Source organism: Bacillus rossius, chromosome 13, assembly GCF_032445375.1.
Source record: "Bacillus rossius redtenbacheri isolate Brsri chromosome 13, Brsri_v3, whole genome shotgun sequence".
NCBI classification, from domain to species: domain Eukaryota; kingdom Metazoa; phylum Arthropoda; class Insecta; order Phasmatodea; family Bacillidae; genus Bacillus; species Bacillus rossius.
Genome location: NC_086340.1, coordinates 17,277,519 through 17,301,276, shown reverse-complemented (window position 1 = coordinate 17,301,276; position 23,758 = coordinate 17,277,519). Strand labels below are relative to the sequence as shown.

Below are 23,758 nucleotides of genomic sequence, written 5' to 3'. Positions count from 1 at the left end.
TGCATATTTTCATTGAAATGCCTACAGAATTATATTTTTATTAATCTAAAATTAAGTATAAAAACTCAAAAGGTTTATAATGTACAATTTTTAAAGACTACGTACTCTGAAAGGTAATTCTAAGTACTTCGTAACTGTATTCAAAATCTCTTAATCATAGGGATAGTTGAGAAAAGCAGACAGCAAACGCACAAAAACAGGCGATTTTGTAAACAAATGCTGAACTACTGCAAGTACAAGCAGCCGTTTATTTCCTAGTCGAAAGCATAGGAAACATTGACAAGGAATGTGTTAACAAAACAAAATTAATCAGCGATAAAATTATGTAATAAACATTTTTTTATTAAATTGGAAGGAAACAAGGCTGTCATGAATATAAGTACAGTAGACTCACAATTATCCAGGGTAATGACTGGCAAGGGGTCCACGGATAACTGAAAAATAGTTAAATGAATGTAAAAGAAAAAAAAAACTGGTTATTTTTTTTCCTCAATATCTAGACAAATGCTGTTTAAGGTTGTACATAATTCATATACGTATACAGTTACCCCGAGTACATCTCGGCAGCATTTTCTGTCTCGATTCACAACAAAAATTATTAAATACCCCAATACATACATATTCACAGTATGTAATAGGTACTAAAGTGTTACGACATAATTTACAGAAAAAGTTTTAGTACATAAATCTAAAACAGCAGTAAAAAAGAAGTCCTTCAATGAAATCAAATCTGCTTTTTGGATCCATTTCCCTTCTTAAATTTATTAGGAATATTGGAAAGAATTCTCCGTGAAACCATTTAGTCCATAAGGAGGCTATCTTCGTCTTGTGTCTAGATAGTCGAGAAAACCTTCAGCATAAACTGTGTGCGAGTGTGTGTGACACTTTTACAGGCTGTTCACTTTTAATCTTGTGCTTCCAGATTCTCCCTTATTCTCTTCCCCTTTTGATTTTCTAAACAATGTCATCATCAGTTAGTACATCAACACCAGGTCAATTTTTATCGTGTTCACACCAATCCACAATGTCTTGCTTAGGTACTTGCTCGCCACCTGATACATCATTAGCAACTTGTTCTAAATGTGCAGCTGGTATTACCATTTTGCGTTAGTGAAATCTAGGATATCATCATCTTCACTATCTGGAATAACTTTTCTCCAGAACTTTAGATTTTCCAGAATGATTTAAAATCATTTCCTTTGTCTATAGAGTTTGTGGAGTAAACTTGAATGAAAAATTCATTTCCAGGTATAAATTACACCTTGATCCTTGGGGGGGAAGCCTTCTTTTCACAGACAAGAGAGCCAAACGCTCGATCGTGCATCTTCGTTTTTTTTGTTAATTGTAAATAAATATGGCGGTGTTGATAAAAGGATACTACTTAATGGTCAATTAGGTTAGGTTAGCTACATTATAAATACTTTAAAACATTGTGGACGGTTGATTTGGTTAGGATAGCTACTTTAAAGATACGGAAAAAAAGCATGAACTTCAAGTTTTGGCTCTCTCGTCTGTGAAAAGAAGGCTTCCCATCCTTGGGCTGTATTACTTCAGTGCTATTTGGTGGTAAGTATTTACAAATATGCCACCATTATCTGATAAAACTATGGCCAGCACAAGCTCAGCTTTTTCTGGCAAACATTTTGCTTCTGGAAAATTCACTCTGACTTCTAATACAAAAGTTTTATCGAACCACTCCTTAAATATGACTATTCATCCATGCTCCCTTCTGGTAGAAATACGTTACTGGCAAGTTATTCAAGTCAGCACTTGTACCCGTAAAAGATCAATGATTTGATAGACTTTCCTATGACAGCTAATTTTAGCTTGAGTGTCAAAGCATTTGAGCAACACACACAACTGTCAATCTTTCTTTACTAGTCTCACTGCCTGGCACACACTGTTCACTCTCGGATGCTAGGGTTCGTGTGGGCAGACATTTCCGGTACAGCCCAGTTTCATCTGCATTGTGAATTTAATCTGAGATTGAATTTTCTCTTTCAAAGAGTTTCTGAAACACTTTGCAAAATGCATCTGCAGCAGTCTGATCCCCACTTAACTTTTCAAATTGGATATCGGTCTCGCGAATTCCATGATGATTTTTGAATTCCGTTAGCCATCACAAATATCCCTTCTACATCCAGAATTTCAAAAAAAGAACTTTGCTCATGTGCAGCAAATTACGCCTGACAGTGAGATCCCTTGAGCCAGTTGATTTAACCACTCTACCGCGGCCTTGTCCAGATCTTGATACGTGGATTGCTTCATGGCTTTGTGTTTCTGCACACCAATTGTAGTGTCGGACGTGGATGCAAAATTTCCATCTTTTTCTTTCATACAGTTTGTTCCCCCAACACCAATATTCTCTGGGTGGTCAATAATTTTTTTTTTAGTGTCAAGTACCATTTGTTTGCATTTATTAGACATTACTGGCTAATGATTACATAGAAAACAATAGTGATATGTGATTGCTGCTTTGAAACTATGCAGGCCAGTTATCGCTCGGGTGAGTCACGTAACAGCTGTGCCGTGCCATGCCTGAGCGCAGTGAAACACAAGCGCACATGGCTTTTGAGGGGGGGGGGGGGGGGGGGGGGGGGGGGGGGGAAGAGACTTTTATAATTTACTCTAGCAGTTTTGAAGTTAATGATGCATACTAACACTTACCAACAATGTATGTACCATTTCACATCAATAGATCACAAAATATAAAATTTAATAATAGTCAAAAGATATTTTCGTGTATATGTTTTATGGAAGTGAAGTATGGCACGGTTAACCCGAAAACCGGTTAATCAGGAGTCTACTGCAGTCCTAGGAAAATTAGTAATTTTCACCACTCTGAAACAATGAAAATCAAATTATGATTGTTTAAAATTTTTTTGTATAAGTAATATAGTAATAAATTATAAAAAAAAAATAGAAAGAAATAATATTTTTAGAGGCTTATCACAAAAAAAAATGATTTGTAACAACCCATATTACAGACTTCCTCATGCAATCCAGTAATTATCATTTGTTATAAATTTTTTTTGTCAAATTTCAGGTTAGTTTTTCAAATGATGTAAAGTTGTTTCTTTTTCAAAGTTATTGTGAACGAAATTCTCCGGGTTTATTGTTTTTATTTTTAAAATTCATAAGTTTATTTTTTTAAGTATTTTTTTTTTTGTGTTCTTCTTTGTGTGGGAAGGCGTGCTGACGTAATTATCATTCATTTTTCCACGACAGAGGCTTTGTTTCACACACTAGGCGTGTGAGTCACGGTCACTGGAATGTGAGAAAGAGACAAAATCGCTGCGCCGTGGGAACAGAAGTAAGCATTTCGTGGAAGCCTCTAATGCCACGCGCCGTGATTGGCTGAGAATTACGTCAGCGAGCCCAGAACACTGCCCGCACAAAGGGAAGGAAGGCTGTAAAAGTTACTCATTGTCCGAACACTGTGTTGTACAGTCATTGTTCGAGCACCGTGACGAGAGGTCTTGGTCGGGCGATGGCTCACATAATATATTTGTTTTATAAAAGTATAACTTTGCGGCTACGGTCCGGACAACGCCTAACCACTTTTTTTTACTTCTGACATTTAAATTAATTAGAAATTTTTTGACCGTAGTCGTAGGCAAAGTCCACAGCGAGGCGACAAAGGGTTTTTCCACCTGTCACTGCCCGGAACCTATTCGGGCAATATTATGTAATTCGTATTAAGAATCTACGTTTTTTTTTTCCTTTCTGGAGGTACAGTCTAATTTCTTTTGTGTGCCCTGTTGTACGGAATATAGTGTGATTTTTAAATGAATAAAAATAATAAAATACAGGTAATACTTCGAACATTGAGTAATAATTTCTTCGTGACCTGCTACTAAGCTGTATGTTCCACTCATCGCCTAATTTTGAGCTAGCCGGATGTGGTGAGTGGTGACAGTTTTACAGGCTTATAAGCAAAAAAATAATATGTTCAACTAATACACAAAATTGTAAACAAAATAATAATAATAATAAAAATAAAAAGATCAGAGAAGTCAACTGAAAATTGTCCATAAAAAAAAAGGCTGGGTATGTACTCATGAAAAGTTAAGAGATGAAATATCTTGCCACCAAGTCTTAGGCAACAAGACATCACTGCTAGCTGTTGAGAACAAAACCTAAGGTAAAATTTCAAAGACAAATAAGAATAAAAGGCGAGGTGAGAGACAACTAAGAAAAATTTACGTAAACATAGTGGGCTAACATAATTGTATTGATGTAGAAACAACATGTAACACTATAAACTTGATAGTAATTTCTCTGTTTACACATTTATATTCACATAATAAATACAACACTTAAGTCACATAACTTTAAAAATTGTCAAATAACTTTTTTTCTTATTAACAATCACATTACTTTCACCGAAGTATAAAACATCTCTCGGCCATGTTGCTTGTCCTCAATGTTTCACGTCATAGTGCCAAAAACTGGATTGTGACGACATATGCTTGGGCCGTACTCTTCGTACGCTGCTTTGGTGTGACACACTTCATAAAATTCAGGCTGGAACAAAAATGAACACAGTGAAAACATATTTAGAAATTATATTGGAACAAATTATTACTCCATTGTTTGATTTGCATGACTTACTAGTAACGCTTTTACATTGACAACATGGGCACATTATTCAAACACACAAAAATTGCACTTTTATTTTTCCAAGTATTTCTGTTTTAGACATGCTTATTAGTTTAATAATAATGATGTTACTGTATAAGTGCATCTTGTGTTTGTCAAAATGAGACTATTGTAGTGAAATAAGTATTAACAAATATTTTATTATCAAATTTGTTGAATAATGCACTATTTTTTATGAACTAAGTGTATATAAAAAAAAAACACTAAAATCTCCCATTCTAAAAACAAAATTGACCTAAAAATAAAATCATAAAATCTTGACCCTAATTAAAAACTAAATTTTAATTTATTTTTTTGGCTTTGAATCTCATTAAAATGTACATACATACAAAAAAATTAAGGTAAATAGAAAAAAAAAAAAGATGAACAAGTCAGAAAATTTTTGGGCAGAGTCCAAACTTAATTAATTTTTGGTTGAGTCAAGTAGAGTACTTGGAAATAAATTCAAGCTGAAAACAATTGTATGTTTCTGGTGTTTATGTTGATGTACCATTCGCATTAACCCAATATTAGAATCCATATAGGTATCTCTTTCTACATGATAGATATGTCAAGTGGAAAATAGGGCAAATGTTGCCATGGCTTGCGGGTTTTCTCCGGATACTCCTGTTTCCCAACCAATTCATTCCGTAGTTGCTCCATACTCAGTCTCATCTCACATATGTATTCTTCAGGCTGGCCAAAACAACAGGTCTGTCCCTCTGTATGGCAACCGGCTCCTGTAAGGGTCAGCCTCATTCCATCCACGTACACCCTGCCTCGGGCGGTAAACCACATGTCGATTTTACGTAAGTAAACTAGTCATCAATAGCAGCAAGTTATATTTTATTTTAATATGTGAAATTTTGGACCCAGTGGATTCCGGAAATCTCAGAAGATGTGATGGCCTTTGAAATCAAGGATTGTGCGACTATAGTATATTAAAAAAATTAAAAAAATATCAATAATAATTATTGCATCTATTTGATTAATTTTAACCTACAATTTCTCTCAACTTCACAATCCTCTGGAATTCAAAAACTCAGCCCTACGGAGAATAATCTAGAAATACTCAAAAAAATACAATTATCACAAAGATTTTATTTTATTTTCTGAAAAAGCCATTATATTCAACAAATATGTTTTTTGATGCCATTCAATGAACATGCTAAATAAACTGTACATAAACAATAACATTACAAAAAAAATGTCAAGCGAAAATTTACTTTGTTTCTCTTTTCTTTTGCCATTTTCAGGTTAACAATCTTCCCAACTTCAAAAACTGCAATTAATATGTATTTTCAAAAATCGTGACTTAATAATTTCTTAAAAAAGTGGCATTAAACTAGTGTAAAATGTGTAATTACCCTAATAAATGAATTTATAAACAAAAATAAAGCAGTATATTGTTTTGACTATACAATCAAAAGTACAGTGTTTTATCGCACAATGGTCGCACACTTTTTTAGGCTGTCAAAATTGGGATAAAAAAACTTCTCGCGTAAACGTCGCATGATGTTTTTGGTCCCGCTAGTAGATGCCGAGCGCTTTGTGTAGGTTATTTAAAAGTAGAAATCTAATATTTATTCGGTCATTACCACTTACTTAATAAATTAACGGAAAAATACAAAGATGTTTGACGTGTAAATTTTCTTATAAAGATGTTAAATGTTATTTCCTTTATCTGATCGTCTGCATCACCGCGGTGTAGGTATAATCTAAAATTTAATTTCGGTCATTACCAATTATTTATTTAATTAATGGAAATACGAAGTTATTTGACGTGTAAATTTTATTATAAAGACGTTTTTAAACGTTATTTCCTTTATTTGATTGTCTGCGTTGCCGCGGCGTACCGCTTATAAAAATGTAGCCAGCGCATCATTCATGTTTGGTTATGTTGCTTCCCGTATAGAGCGCGCGCACGTAGTCGAATATCGATATCTCGCCGAGTGCAAACAAAGCGCGCTCTCTGTCAGGTGCTGACTTAACTACATTTGATAGACCGCATTCTTTTGTTTAAGGAATTATTAATATAGATTTTTTGGCGTGCTCTTGTATACTCCACCTTTTTTTTAAATAAACGTACTTTCCATGAACGGGTTGTGTTTTTATGAATAACGTTACCTAACAAAATTTTTTTTCCCGCATATTCGTAGCACCCCTACTTATAAACTTGATTTTAGAATAAAATGTGCGACGATTATACGAGAAAACACGGTATGCTTGTGCTGAACAGAATCTATAGATTTCCACTGTAATAGAAAAAAGTATATCCCAGACATTAAAACATTTACTTTTCATAGTTTATTGACTGTGTTACAAATCTATGACATACAGCAGGCCATTCCAAAATTGTGGGTTTTTCAGCATTTGAAACATAATTAGCGGGGAAAAAAAAAAAAAATATATATATATATATATATATGTTTTTTTTTCCGGGGATGTATGTTTTGAAAAAAACCATACTTAAAAAAAAAAAGATACTAATGTAAATACGAGGGTGTTTGCAAAATAATATTCCTATATTTTATGCTCATTGCACATATATGTATCAAGTTTCAAGAAAACAAGCCTTGTCCTGTTGAGTTAAATGAACTTGAGTTTTGTGTCATATCAAGCTGCCACTATTTGCTAGACTTGTCTCAAATTTTTTAGACTCCGCTCGTATCTCAAAATTGGGCCTAAGACAAAGGAACGATCCCAGAATGTGTCATGATTGCTAACACATAGCTAGATACTTTTATTTTATAATTTATTTTTATCTCAATATAATTTTTTCACTTATATTTTTAAAAACAATGTAAAAAGTTAGAACGTTCCCTAATGTGGCGTAAGATAGAATTTATGTAAAAATATTCTTTTTATTTTACATGAATGTAATGAATTTACTCAGAACTAAAATACAGTAAATCAGCAAGCTTGTGATCAAAGTACGTACTAGTTTTGACACTGTAAACATCCCTACTTAATATTATAAATTTGAATGTAAGTTTGTTTGTTACACTTTCACGCAAAAACTATTTAACCGATCATCATGAAACTTTGTACACATTTTCTTGGAGGTATTAGAAGTAACATAGGATACTTTTTATTGAAAAAAAAAAATTACGAAAATTAAAAAAAAATGTTTGTCAAAAAATCTCAAAATCTAGCTACAACGCCATCTAGCATTCCAGTTATGAAGTTCCAACCCTGAGTACTGTAATACTGTTGCACTGTATTATTGACCGTCAAAATTCATAATTATTTATTTTTGTTACAGAGAAATATATTTTATTGATTCATTTCTATTGTAATGATCTCTGATACTTATTTAATGGCTTCAATGCGAGTGAAGCCGCGGGTAAAAGCTACAGTCAAACCTCATTATTAGAAACCTGAAGGGACCATATTTTAGCACTTTGTAATAACGAGGGTTTGTATTAACCAAACTATTGGGATATCATGACAAAAAAAATTGATTGAACTTTAAATGCCTATATTTACAATTATAAAGAAAATTATACACATCGTTAGTAGTATAAGCTGGCTTCACTACATGCAAGACAATATGTAAACACTGAAGAAAACAAACACAATGCAACACTTACAGAATAAATCATAATACAAACTTCAATAAACTTGCATTCATGACACATTTTCAATTCAAACATTTGGTTTAAAAAAAAGCATCAATTCTGGTTTGCACTATCTTTTTCTTATAGGCATTGTTTACCACATTTAACTTTGGTCATATCTACTGCTGCCGACTCCCTACACATAGTTTTGCCAACAAGATTGTTGCGATCCTTAAACCATTGTAGCCAACCATTGCTGAACTTGAAGTCTGAAATTCCTAACCTCAATGCTAGGTAGTCTGCCTTCTTCTGAATCATAGGTCCAGAAATTGGCAAGTTTGCTGCACGCATTTCTTAAAACCACTGCGACAAAATAGCTTCCATTTCTTGATGTTTTGGGCCTCGCATTCTTTTTCTTGTTGATAATCTGCACGAACTCGCAAAAGCCGATTCAATCTTTTCAGGATTTTTTAATATTGTCGACAACGACGATTGCGGGATGTTAAATTCTCTCGCCATTTCAGTTTTCGTTTTCTCTCCATTGTCTACTTCTTCGATAATTTTAACTTTAACTTGCAATGTAAGTTCGTTGCGTTTACGTTTCGCAGTCATATTACAAAACAACTAACACTCAAAATTGAGGTTAAGATACACGTGCGTGAACAATGGAAAATATCAGAACTTTTTTCCATAGATTGTTTAAACTTCTACGTATGTACACTTCCGACGACTAATATTAATAAGGTATAGAGTTCTTTCCTTTTCGTTTTCCGTTTACAACATGCCATCTTTTCTAGTTTAGTTACTAACATCGCATCATCATAGAGTTGAACTTTTCATCTTGTTTTTCGACCATTTTGCGCTGTTGGATACATACATGTATCTTTGGAGAAACGTTTGTTTACATGACGGTTATGAAGACGATTTACTTTAGACTTCAGCGGTGAAATTCGTATTAACCGTTCACTTATACACGTTAACAGCTACTTGAGGGATCAAAACAACTTCGTAATTCATATTAACCGTATTTCGTATTAAAAGTACTGAATAACATAGGAAATCATACTTTATTTTCCGGGACTGTGAAAGTACTTCGCATAAACGGGAATTTCGTACTAAGCGGATTCGTATTAATGAGGTTTGACTGTAGTGAGTTTGAGACCAGATTACATATATGGTGAATTGCAATGATACCGAAATAACACCACAAAGTTTGTAAATATACTGTATCACACCAAAATGGAAGTTAATGCACCAGTTAGCATCGAAACTTAACTAAAAACATGAAATCTATTAGCATTTTTATAAAACTTAAGTTACAAAAAATTTATCTTTTACTATGGTAAATTTCCTGAATGTAATTTACTTTGCATGAATTTAGTCCCAAAATGTATGAACCAAATGGATTGGGAAAAAAAACAATTACTAAATGTTTTGACTTTGCACCTCTTATGTTGTCGACGGAACATTTTTCAGACACATAACTAGGGACCCCAGAAAATGGTAAATAAAATTGGCTCATTTCGGTGTAAAAAAATGACAAAAGCGGTGCATAAAATCGGTGTAAAAATAAGCAAGCGCCAAGCGGTGCAAAAAATCGGTGTTAAAATAAGCAATCGGTAGAGACCCCAAAAAATGGTGAAAAAATTATGCCATTGGCGGTGTAAAAAAAACCTCATAGGGGATAGGCACTACAAAGTAGCAGACTCTGCCTTACATCGGCCCATTTTGTCTGTTGTTTCATCACACAAGAATACAATCTGTTTGTCTTCTACAGCATGCCTTACTGCTTGCTTATTTGCCTGGCCAATTTTTGGGACATAAGTTTCTCCAAGAGTGTTGGCTGATGGCAAATCCCCTGCAACTAAAATGTATACATAACTTACAATATACTTATAAATAGGTAGCATTTATAAGGTTGCTGAAAATATTAATGGGCTAATTTACTGAAAACAATTCTAAGCCAAGCCAAGCCAAACCTAACCTAACCTTTTCAAGATTACTGCTGGATTACAGAGTCAAACCATCAATCAATCAGTCAAAAATATCTTGTGGTGTGCTCACCATTTCACAATGCAATCCAACCTATTTATGTGTTTGTTAATCTGAGGTACTTGCATATTTATTTGAAGTAAAGGTAAGTTGGGCCTAAAGGTAAGTTTATTGATAATATTGATGGCCTACATATGCTTATGAACTTTTATTAGAGGGGGAAAACATTTATAAATAAATAAGGCTAACCTTCAAAATGTGTATTAAACCATTCCCTCATAGCTGGATGATCAGCTTTTTCCAAAGGAATGTTAACTTACAGCATCATATTAACAAAATCAGAAACAAATTCTTGTTTTCTGCACTTTCAAGCTTGTTTTCACGCTGTCGCCTATCGAGATTTGTTTAGACACGGTAGAATTTGCTTGACAAAATAATTGTCTTTTCTGTTTTGTTTTGTGTGTCATTTGCCACATGCTTTTTGCACGTCTCTTTCTTTGTGTTCTCAATCAACCTGCACGTTGCAGAACTTGCACATCATAATTTTGTCCCGCTGGTCAAAAATATAAAATCCAACCGATTTCATTTCTTTCGCGATCAAACATTGTCAAAGTTTTCGGCATCTTAGCCATAAATTCAATTGTATCACAAAAATTACAAAATGTGGACGGTATTTGTAAACACTCATAGATATGTGCACGCAAAAATGACTTCCATCTTAGCTCCATGCGATTAAATTAGGTTAGAAAAATCGACACCAGTGCGCCTTGCGACAGAAACGACCATTATTCAAAACACGAAAACTGTGGACAGTCAATTTTGTTATGTTGGTAGTGCGCACATATCGATTGTTGACATTTGTTACATTTTGTTTTCATTTGCGATGGCAATATTTACTGCTTGTAAACAGAGTAATAAAAATACGCGGATGTCAGTAACGTGTCAAAACGAAGATAATATCGCGGCACTAGTCTTTCAGTCTATGTTTATTTCACGCCTATGTTTACGATGGCGTAAATAAATAGAACTTGCGACATAAGGACATTATTTTGTGCGAAAACACGTGAATTTCGCGCGAAAATGTGTGAATTTCATGCGAAAATTCGTGAATTTCGCGACTATGTCGAAATCTAAGGAAAGTCGCAAAATTCGTTTAAAGTATCAAATTTTCGTGTTATTTCGTGAATTTCGCGCTTCACCATTTTTCGGGGTCTCAACACATAACTTAGCAGATTCATTTTTATTTTTCGGTGTTCTGTTATAGCCATGCTTGTGATTAAAGATTATTACTGTACAAGTGTACCTGGTGTCAATCAAAATAAAAATATTTTGGTGAAATAAATATTACAATTTTTTTAGTTTCGTATTTGTCAAATAATACACTATTTTTATAAATGCAGTGTATAAAAATAAAAAACAACACTGAGATATCAAGTTTAAAAAACGAATTTGTCCTAAAAATAAAAGAATAAAATCTTGTCCATTGTTATTAATAGAGACCTGCAAAAATCGCGGTTTAAATGGCCTTCAGGATAGACTGCACATACCCCTGTACACTCGGGCAAATAACGCAAGTTCATTGGCTGCCGACTTCTAAGTCGTCCCAGCTGGTTCGTCTGTGATTCGATCCTTCTTTGGTTGAGGGTTTATCATTGGTTGAGATTCATCCAGATGAACAGTAAGCCAATAGCAAAATTATCTAAAAGGTATATGTGTGTTTGAATTCTAGCCTATCACCGAATGAATCCGCGAATTTCGCAGGTCTCTAGTTATTAAGAACGGCATAAAATTAATTTAACTTATTATCTCGATCCTTAAACTATGAGTTGTGCCGGAAATTTGGTATTTCGACACGTTTTTTTTTAAATTTTACTATAATTTTAAATTATTTTTGGAAATTTTATTTGCTCTATAATTTGGTTACTAAAGGGCGATTTACACTTTGTTAGTCTGGTGTACTCCCCTAAGTTAAACTTTGTGCCAGTGGTCTGAGGCACCTTTCCCAGAGACCTATAGGATCTTTTGCAAATCTAATACTTTGTTGGCAGCTCGCTTAAAATTTCCCTCGCTTACAGGCACGTCCCAGGCCTGTAACGTTACTTCACTTCATGACTAAAACTGCATACAGCTGCTCTGGACGAGCTGTTACCATTTCTCAGAGACAAGCTGACCATAGCCTTTACTGTCACGAATACATATTAGGTTCTCTCCTCGAAAAGCACGTCATGGACGCTTGTTCTCAGCGTCGTTGCACTTTTGTTCACCCCCCTCCTCACTCGGTTCTAAGAATTTGTCTAAAGCCAATGACAGGTCAGAAACCCCAGCAGACAGCGACCGTCTCCAAGGACGCCTTGCATAAAAAATGTGTGTGCCAAGATGGACCGCACACGATACCGAGCGGCAAATTCGCGAACCGCCCAGCCAACTTATCCTGTAGGCCGCCAGAGTGTAGCACCTGACTGTCCCTTTAACCCTTGGTTTAAGCAGACACCTTGGACGAGTCGATTCTTTTTATTTCAGACACCTCTCAACAGGTAGCGCTAAAGTCGGCCAGTGCTACCAACTTCGAGACATCAGTCAGAGTTTTTTTATGACGCCCACTCAAGGAACTTCGGGACCTTTCGGTCCGGACTCCCAGCCCCCTCCCCTCCACTTTTGATTCAAGATTTACTTTTAATTACGAGACGCGGTTCTCCGCGAGACACTTCGCGTCGTGACTGCAGACGGACCATTCCACGATTATCGGCGAGTCGACGAGACACTGCAAGACTTACATCCGGCCGCAACCGACTATGTAGTCGCCTAAATAAGGGATGCTATCCCTATAATCTTTTTCAAGTAGTTTAGTCCGTCTGCGTAGTACAAAATGTAATAGTTATTTTTTCTTTTAATTTTTTTTGAAATGATGAAAACGACCGCGCCCAGCCATGTATTCGCGGGATCCTGTTCCTGGCTGGCGACACATCTGTAAATAGAAGTCAACTCCCCTGTCTGGTGAGTGACGATCCGCGACTTTCCCCAACTTCCCCTTAACTTTTCCGGGCATTTTCTGCCCCGTATACTGTCTGTGTTCAAGTTCTGATCAGTTTTGATTCTGACTGTTCCAGACAGGGTCCGAGAGCCGGACGCCGAATTGGCATTTTCATCTCCCTTCCACAACAGGACACAAGCGCCCTGGCATCATGTACCCGCGTGATCTCCGGGAAACGAAGCCCCGACCTCCGGTGCTTCTGTATCTTTTGACCCTTTTCTGAACTTTCTTTAAATTACGTCGTCAGAGGCAGTTAATTATATAAACATAATTTCTGGACTTTAAGTACATATATAACCTGGGATCGTTTAATCATATTTGTATTTTTTTATTGGTTTATGTATTTTTAGTAAATGAAACTTTTGATAATTCCATGTACGGCCGGCCAATAATTTTTTTTTTGAATATACCTGAGAGCTGTTTAAGAATGTAACTAATACTGTATGTTAATATTTTCTTGTATCTGTTATAAGATTCCTCAGTATGAAGTAATTATATTTCAGACGGAATCACACCTTGTTTTTGTTCGTTTCTAATAAACTGGTGAAACCTACAGATCCACCCAGCAAAACAAAAATAATAGCAGTTAGCATGGTTTGAACCTTGATACAGAGTTGAACTCACAGTGGATGCCAACATGCTCCCGCCAAACCACACTGCGTAGCGCTGCATGTGGTGAGAGATCACCTGCACGTCTATTGGCTTCGGCTGCAACACGCAAAAGGACAATCAAATCACGTGACATCGTCTCACTGAAATAAAATTAAGCGTACCATCCCCAACACACTGTCGGTGCTCAAAATATAGCATGGAACATCACCATAGCTGATGTTCTTGACAGTGATGGCTCTTTACCGGCAGTTACAAACGTGACACAAAGTTTTCTTGCAGTTTTAAAAATAAATTACTCAAAACCAGGAATTTCAATCATTAATATTTCAGAACAACGGGAACTGAACTTCCAAAAGTAGTTGTGTCTTCAAGTTTGATTCAACATTCACCAACCAAAACTATTTCACTTTTCTTTTTTCACACAGCATTCAATATTCACTTTCGACACTAGCAGAAGTTTAAAACATGATGGTGTTTACTTCCATAAATATTCTCAGTAATAAAATTAAAACACTTAAAAGTGTTTTTTGACAGAAGAATAGTTGAACTTAGATAATGTATGTATAACAAAATTCCTGCTGGATTCACCTTTATCCTGTTCCCGCTCAGAGCTTCGCTTATCTTGAGACGGGCGTCCACGGTCCTCTTGATGTCCCGCTGCAGGCGACGCCCGAAGTCCCGGAACATGGTCGAACCCCCGGACAGCACGATGTTGTTGTACAGCGGCCGCCTCACGTCGATTGGGCAGTTCTGGATCACCGTGTCCACGATCTCGGACAGGGGCGTGGTGAAGTCCGGGTTCGAGAACTGGAAAATACAGCGTGATGCTCCAGAGGTCACATCCCTCTACTGTGAGGGGCCTGTTCCTCTACTGTGTGGACCTTGTCGGCTTCCCCCTTGCCGCGTGCAGCACACCTGTTCTCCGGCGGTTTGGCGCCGGCGTAGATGCTGAGGGCGAAGACGAGGGATGACTGCAGTGGTGTATATCTATATACAGTAAAACCTTTTTGTTGCGACCCCATTTATTGCGATCACCTCTCTATTAGAACACGATTTCGAGGAACCGTGAAAAAATTGCCGAAAATCCGAAGAAAATCGGACAGAAAATAAGTTTTTTGTGGTGAGTAGCGTGTTACTGCGTTTCTCTTGCCGAGTGCCGACTTGTTTTAACTGCCGCAGCGATGTTTATTTTGACAGCTCAAGAAATTATCTTTTCCCGTGGGTTGATAGAAAAAGGTCGCTTCTCTCAGAAAAAAAAAAAAAAAAAGCTATGCCACTTATTCCCCACGCAGGAAACACACAGGCTGCCGTCTGTCTCCCCCGCATTTATCTTTCTTGTAACATTCCACGTCTCGCCTCTCGCGCGAGCAATAACGCAGCGACCACGCATTGGGCCGTTTTATGCTTTGTTTGGTGACAGCAGCTTGATTTTATTCGGTACAGTAGAATCCCGCCGATGCGACCCCCCTCTGATGCGTCCATTCCGTTTAGTATACAACCATTTTTTTGAGAAACAGTGAAAAATTTGAGCAGAGAAAGTCTAAAATTTGAGTAAAATTGGCTGAAAACAAGTCTGTTACACTTTATTGGGTGCTATGTGTTCACGTTTATCTTGGCAAGAGCTGGACTGTCAAAGCGGCAGTGTCTAGCCAAGCACGGCGCATCCACTATCGCACGAAAAGCCGTCTCAGCTGTCATGTTATCTTACCCGCCCGCACGAAAAGCCGCTGTGGTAACTTCTGCGAGAGCGTAAGAAACTCGTCCGGCCAGCATCCTCCTCCCCTCCCACACCGCGTGTGACAAAAGCCAGGTTGTATAGTCCATTCTCGGTAAAATAAATATTTTTATGGGCTTATACGACTGTCCTTCCCCATTAATAAATACTTTATAAGTTTAAGTTATTCTTATTATGATACAATTTGTTTATTAGTCACACAGCAGTTTCTGCTGAAAAATCACTAATACCTCGAATTTTATTGAATAGAAAAAATTAGCAGGGCCGTGAATCTATTTATTTTACTGCATAGTTACTTTTCCATCTGCATTCCACGTGTTTTTTTTTTTAATTTTTTTTATGCTGCGAAGGGACGTGAAATGATAATTGCTTGAGCTGCAGAAATAAACATCGCTGACAGAAAGGGCGGGAGCGCATCCTGTCGGTCTGTCGCTGTGATTATCTACTCAAAAAACATGTCACAGCATTTCAGGATAGCATTGTTCTTATATCTTTCGTTTATAGCCGAATGTTTTCTACCTGATCCACACAAGTTCCTTCGCCACGTTTTGAACGAAAATAACCACCAGTCGGAAAGCATAGCCGAACTCGCGTGACGCAAATTCACTTAGCGCGAGTATTTATTGGAACCCATTGTTCGGGGTATGCAAGTCCGAGGTGTAATATGAATTTAAAAAGTTGTCTTTTTTACACCATAGACTATTTGAATATGAAATCTATGCGAACAAAGGCAATTTTTATGTATGTGGATATATTTGGGGGAGGGGGGGGGGTTAAAAATGCCCGAATTCTCTATTGCGACCATTCTGTTTATAAGACAGTTTTTCCGGAAACCGTGAAGATCAGGTCGCATCAGCGAGATTCTACTGTATATTCCTTTTCATAGGACCCTTGCTATTAAAATACATTTATATTTAAGTTTGAAAGCTTGTAAATTCCTTGCCAGAGATGACTAAACTCGAACTTGGTGAGAAAAGTGACATATTTTGACATACTTTTTTTTGGGCTTGTTTTAGTGGGCAGGGAGGGGTCCGAAAATATTTACAACGGTCTTACCCCTCCCTCATAATAGCCCAATTTTACGGGAGAAGGGAGGGTGAAATGAGCATTTTCTCACTGAAGGTTTTTCAAAGGAGAGCGAAGTTGGGGTGTTATAAGAGAGGACACTAGATGGTTTGTGTTTCTGGGAGGGATGAGCTAGCCTTGAAGAATGTAACCGAGGGGACGGAGGGGTGAGCTTATGCGTCATTAAGCCTCTGCCGCCAGCCAGCCGGGCGAGCTCAGTGTGCGCCCACTCGCGTTGCAGAACCTACAGCTGCCATATTTTTAAAGGAAATGTCCCATTATTTTTTTGTTATTCTTACATGAACATTATTGGAAGTATAAAAGCCGACACAAAAATACGCTGTGTATTAAAATTAACAGATTGTAATGATGTTTCATTTCATTTCGTTTTTTTAAATTTTTTTTCTTCTGATTTTCACATTTTGGTCAAAATGTCCAATTTTTTGACGGTTCCCGAGAATGTATTTGTAAAATCACTGCTTCGTTTAATCCGGGGTTCGTGACATCGGGGTTCTAGTGTATTTAACTACGGCAAGCAGAATACGTACATGTAAACTAACCAGTAAAAATAAACTGTCTTTTGACATATTTTCTTTAGAGGTGGCCTGTAGGGCGACGGACTTGTCATGAAGGTTGAAGTGGGTTTAAAGCAAAGCCATCTAGCATTGTGAGTGACAGCATCCTGCCATTGTACGACCCGGGGAGGGGAGGGGGGGTTGTGTGGAATCAACTGAAAATTTCGGAAAACATCTATTACGCCCCCCCCTCTATTACGACCCTATTCCTGGGAACCGTGAGAGGTCGTTTCAGAGAAGTTTGACTGTACGTATGTATGTACACAGACATCTGCATATGTATATATGTGTATACACAAAAGCATTATTGTTTAAAAACGTTTGCGGTAAGGCCAACAAATGCCCTTGTTATCTCCTAAGCGAAGTCTCTTGCGACTAGCAGTTAAAGATGACTGTTCGTACAGTTTAATAATTTTTTCGCGATCTTTTCTTATTGTTGACAGTGTAGTGGGCACCAAACCAAACTACCGTGCCACATCTGCCTTTTTCCTGCCTTTGTCAACTTATTTAAAAATTTCCACGTATTCCTTGAAAGTGAACTGCTTGCGTTTATTTTTATCTTTTTGGCCATCCATCCTGATTAAAATATTCAATCAACAATATTTGCCTTGCGCCACTTAAACATAAACAAACCTCGCATCCATAGATAACCATAGCACCGCACTGGTAGTGCGCGTCGCGAGCATGGCTGTGCCAGGTGACACCAAACAATTCAAAACTTAATCTGCATAAATTAACATTATTGGATTTTCTATTTTGTTTATAAGTTAAAATATAATTTTTATTTAACGTTTGTATCAGCGTTAACTAAAACTTTTAAAACATGCTCTACAAATAACCAAAATATGGCGCAGCTAAAAACAATTGTCTTGAAGAAGGGCGAGACAGCAATTGATTATTTAGATCGTCTCGTGCACTAAAGTGTGTGATCCATGGAGGATGAATGGCGCGCTATACTGTACTATGATTCTATGAATCGTTGAGACTGTGTTTGTTTACGTTTTATACTTGTTAACGATTCTAAAAAGTGATAAAAATTAATCATAATGTAGATTAATATTAAAGAACCCCTGCATAAACACAGTAACAATTATGAAATATTTTCCTAATAACTGGAAAAGAATGGTCGTTGTATTGAAAGGTAGGATATGTTTTAAATGTTAAAGTGAAATATTGTTACATTGTTTACACTGGTGTTTTGAGCGGGAATTTAAAATCACACGTTGAACTGAAAGAAACGTTATTCTGAAGTACGTTGTAACGGAATTTCACAGTAAATTATGATAAAAATATCCGCTCTAAGCCTGCAACTCACCTCCGGATGGAAGAATATCTCCGGTCCCATGAACCTCTCGTAGCCGACGTCAACCACAAAGGGCTCCTTGGTGACTGCGTTCATGCCGTCGTACTTCTTGATCCACTTGGACGGGTCCGAGTCGTACTTCGCGAACTCCTTGGCAATGTCCGGGCAGATGTAGCAGTAGCGCTCCTTGATGGCCTTGGCCGTCTCCAGGGACTGCTCCGGGGGGATCTGGAACTCCCGCTCCCTCAGGAGCGACTGGATGAAGTACGTGATGTTGCGGCCGGCAATCGGGATGTGCTTTATGCAGCTCCCGATCACGTAGCCTTCCGCCTGGGGAGAGCACCGAAACACACACCATACAGTGACATTTTCCTTATCAACTAATGTAGCAATGTATGTAAACACATGTACAATTCCTCAATCAGAGAAAATGTGTATATAAAATAGAGGTACTAGGGCCACCATGTATTCGAAAATTGAAAGTTTCATTTGTTGTGATGTATAATTTTTTTATCCCCCTTCCTTTTATTTTACTTTTAAAAATAAAAAGGTTTGAATTACAAATTTCTGCTGACAGTAACATGCGCAAACTTTGTTTCAAACCTAATTAATATCATTTATGTAAATGATTTTTCTTTCAGAGCCCTGTGATAACCCTGCCTTCCCTCAAAGTTGCTAAGAAATAGTTGCAATACTTTGCCATAAGAGGCATGCTTGATTCCTAGCTTACCAGTGAGTCGCAAACAAAAAAGGACACTTAAAAAAAAGCAAAGAAGAAATAAGAAAAAATTCTAAATTTTTTAAAAATTTTAATTTTATGAAAACTGTATTAGGGAAAATTATATTAGGAAAGAAGTCATAACTGAGTATCGATTCAGAGTTCATTATCAGGCACGAACACTTAAATATAAATACTGAATATAAATGAGAAAACAACTTGAAGAAATACAAGCCAAATGATTGCCAAAACCAATTATAGACATATGTAGTCTCTACCAACAGACCATTAAATTCATCTAACTTACGTCTATCAGTAAATGACTCTGGATCTCTGTTTTGAACACCTTTCAAACATTTTATTACCTCATTAAAAATGAGAACAATTGATAGATTATTGAAAAACCCACCTGTTTACGAGGCTACACAATGAGGGCATGTCCAGGTAAAACGGTAACTTCGGTAACCCTACTGATTTTATACAACACACCATTAGAGGTGCCAATCATTTACCTAAGCCATCAGTAGTAGGAACAAGGTAGGTCTTCAAATATTCAGTAGTTTTAATTCATTAGTGATACAATTACACTTTGCAACTTTAACTCAATTATTTACAATATATAGAATAAAATACTAAAAAGAGGTACAACTTGATCTACCACAGCAAGTGGTATGTTGTGCTCTAAAAGAAAATAAGAAAATAGAACTTCAGCATTTGTCATCGGGTAAGCAGTATCATTTTTAAAAAAAAATTATATAAATGGTATATTATTAGTGAATTAACCCTGCAATTTTCAATACTAAAATAACACTCACAAAATTCAAAACAGGAGTGATGTTCAGACAAACTCTAACTTTTGAACATTCCCATGGGTGTAAATATTTTTAATGATATTTCTAAATTTTTTTTTCTTTAGAGTTTAATTTTGAATGATAGCACATGCTATATAGACACATAGTACATGTGAAAAAAAAAAAATTCACAAACTCCACTACCAACACAAAACAGATATACACTAAAACAATAAAAATAATTTAATGAGCATTTGTAGTTTAAAAGTGATTCAATAAGAGAGCCATGATAAAACTAAAATATTTTCTAATCACTTTGGTGTAATTTTTTGTTCGAAAATGACATTCCTTGAATTTAAACATTAAAAAATTAACTTTTTTGAATTAATTTTTGGTAAATGCTACTGAATTCCACGACATAATTTGCATTTCGATGCTATGTGTTGTATTAACTTGCGTTTCGGTTTCTATCGCATTTCACCATATAATCTTGTCCCTACTCATTAGTCGAGACCTGTACGCGGATTCATTTCGCGATAGGATAGAGTCCAAATACTTTTGACATTATTTTTCTTCAGTGATTGGGCCGCAGTTTATCTGAAGGACTCTGGGCCAATGAAAAATCTTTAACAGAAGAATTAGCGAATCACGATCATTCCAGTCCACAGGTGTTACGAGTCGGTAACCAATCAGTAGATGTAATTTGCACGAATGCATAGAGGATCATGGAGTCTATCCTTTAGGGATTTGAAATCACGAATTTTACATGTCTCTACTCATTAGTGATTCTGTAGTGGTACACAATAATACAAATAGACCCCGGGAAAAATCGCACACTGCGTCAGGCACGTCTCAGGAATGTTACGATCGCAACCTTCCCACAACCCCGCAGGAGTGACTCACCACGGGGATGACGTGGGTGACGCCGTCGCCGCTGTCCACCACGATGCCCGTCAGCGTGCGCTCGCTGACGGGGCGGGAGGCCCACGAGGCGGCCAGCGCCAGCACTGCCTGCACCGCTATGTACAGCCCTGGCACGTTGAACGACTCGAACATGATCTCTGCACACACACACACGGGCACAGCCGCTCTCAGCGCTTCCCTCGTTCCTCTGTCAAGCTGAGACACATATCTATACAGGCTTCATAACAGTGTATGTCACATCTTTAGTTTGCAGTGTGTATTTATTTACTCTCTCTATCCAATACATCTGCTCTGTTTCCAGATATCCCAAAATAGCACAAACGTTTAAGACAAAGCTTTTTATATATATATATATATATATATATATATATATATATATATATATATATATATATATATATATATATATATATATATATATATATATTGTTACGATCGCGCTTGGCTGCAGTGCTTGGCATCGCCGCGCTCGTTCGGCCTGTCTGCGCCCCCTTCCACCTGCATCCTCTCCCTGGTATCTCGTGTCATACTATCGCGCAACATCCTGACCGTCGCAGCGCGCACCTGCCTCAGATCGGGTTACTTAAAAGAGGCCGCACTGCGGAATAAAATGACTCAGACGCCTTTATCGGCGTTCTTAGAGCAGCCACCGCGTCCTTCGAGGACTCACGACGCGTTTCTGGGCATTTTGACGGCGAAGGTCGCGAGATATCTCGGAGACATGCCCGATTGTTCTGGATGGGAACCCAAGGGCTATTTAAGGAGGTTGGGCCGACCTTCGAGTCAGTCAGTCAGTCAGAGACTGAGTGGGAGTCCTCCCGCGGCGGAGTTTCCGGGCGATATAGTGGCGAAGTCCTTGGACGAAGGTTCCAGGGCAGGGAGTGAGTGAGTTCAGTGGAGTCGGGAGTTTCCGGGCGATAGAGTCGCGGGCGCGGCGGAGTCCCGAGTGAAGTGGCGAGCGAGTCGTCGAGTGGGATCTCGGCGAAGGGTGTGACGGCGGCGGCGGAGTGCGGCGACGGAGACCCACGAGGGGTGCTGCGACGAGAGTTGCGCCGGAAGTGCGGCCCAGCGAGGTGTGTGAAACGAGTGACTGGGGAATTGATATTTCTTTACGTGTAATTAATTATCTGCCAATTTAGAAGATTATTTGTAAGTGACAAGTAGTAGTAATAAATAAAACTGTGTGTGAAATAAAATCTATTAATTGGGCTATCCTTTACGAACCCCCGCAGGGAAATCGTAACATTTTGGTGTCAGATGTGGGGTAGCCCTAATTAATAGATTTAGGATTCAGTTAGAGTATTAGAATAAAAGTTAAGGATAGAATTTAGTTTACGAGAATATAGTTAGTGTTTAGAACTTTAGTGAATTTGAAATTTTCTAGAGTTAGTTTGAGTATACTGTAGTCAGTGTTAGTTTTGAATGTAATAGAGTTATTGTTAGTTAAATTAGAAGGTTCGGCTAGGTCATTTAAAATTAAGAACAGTATTAGAAAAAAATTTATTTAGGCTTGTAGTATATGTGGACAAGAAAGATGGCTGCCGATGAGCTTAAGAATGTCCTGGCATTCTTGGCCGAACTGAAGAGTGGCCAGGAAGAAATGAAGAATGAAATGAAGAGTAACAGGGAAGAAATGAAGAATGAAATGAAGAGTAACAGGGAAGAAATAAAGAATGGCCAGGAGAAAATGGAGAATAGGCTGGACGAGATGAAGAGTAGCCAGGAGAAAATGGAGAATAGGCTGGACGAGATGAAGAGTAGCCAGGAAGAAATGAAGAATGAAATGAAGAGTGGCCAGGAAGAAATGAAGAATAAAATTGATAATTGCCAAGAAGAGATGAAAAAGAAGATCGATGAAACCAGCAACCAGTTGGAAGGCAAAGTACAGTGTTTAGAGCAACATGTGGCAGAACATGAAGAACTAGTAGCACAACAGCTGGCCCAACTCGAGCACACCACAGAACAGCGAATATCAGCGGTAACCGAAGAATGGCGCCGGATGCTCAAGGATGCTACATGTGCTACGAAACGAAGCAGTAATTCTGGAGATGTGAAGGTGGAAGGCGCAACCTGTCATTCAAAGTTCAAGCCACCCACCTTCGATGGCCAAACCTCGTGGGCTGTCTACAGAAGACAGTTTGAGGCAGCTTCTGAGGTAAATGGCTGGGGCGAGGAGGAGAAGGCTACAGCACTTGTCCTGGCCCTGCGAGGACCTCCACTCGAGCTTCAGACCATACCAGTACCAGAGCAGAAGAACTATGCGGTACTGGTGGAAGCTCTCGAGTTAAGGTATGGCGACCGACACATGGGCGAGGTATACAGAACAGCCCTGAAGACACGTCAGCAGCGGCCCTCAGAAACATTCCAGGAATTCGAGGCAGACATCGAGCGTCTTGTGTACCTCGCTTATCCAGATGCACCAACAGAATTTCGACAACAGCTGGCAACCAGTGCATTTATAGACGGGATCAGAGATGCAGAAGTACAGCAGACTCTTCGTTTGGCCCGGCACAAGAAGAGCTGCGATGCCTTGGTCCATGCCTTGGAAATTGAAGCGGCACGCAGTGCTTCAAGAAACACCAGCATTAGGACAAGGAGAACTGGACTGGAGCCATATACTGAAGGAAATGCCAGAAACAACACTAATGAAGGAGATATCATCAGGGCATTGAAGAAGTTGCTAAATGATTCTCCGGGTACCCAGGCCCGAAGAGTAGGACGCCCACGGTGCTTTGTCTGCCAAGAATTAGGACACATCCAGCGGGAATGCCCGACACACAAGAAGACATCACAGAAAGAAGACAAGCGAGA

The 23,758-nt window shown here is 37.9% G+C and overlaps 1 protein-coding gene across 2 annotated transcripts in view; it reads right to left on the bottom strand.

The window, feature by feature from the left end:
* Positions 1-4,213: 4,213 nt before the first annotated feature.
* The window catches only part of LOC134538279 (actin-related protein 3), a 31,365-nt gene continuing 11,820 nt past the window's right edge, over positions 4,214-23,758 (bottom strand). The window contains exons 4-8 of one of the 2 annotated variants that reach the window (XM_063379451.1): positions 20,927-21,084; positions 18,527-18,844; positions 14,425-14,643; positions 13,849-13,932; positions 4,214-4,527 (exon numbers count right to left, since the gene is read on the bottom strand). In XM_063379451.1, the coding sequence (XP_063235521.1) occupies positions 4,432-4,527; positions 13,849-13,932; positions 14,425-14,643; positions 18,527-18,844; positions 20,927-21,084 (875 nt within the window). In that variant the 3' untranslated portion in view covers positions 4,214-4,431. Of the gene's footprint in view, positions 4,528-12,041; positions 13,933-14,424; positions 14,644-18,526; positions 18,845-20,926; positions 21,085-23,758 lie in introns of those variants that run through there. The other variant, XM_063379450.1, reaches the window with a different exon arrangement.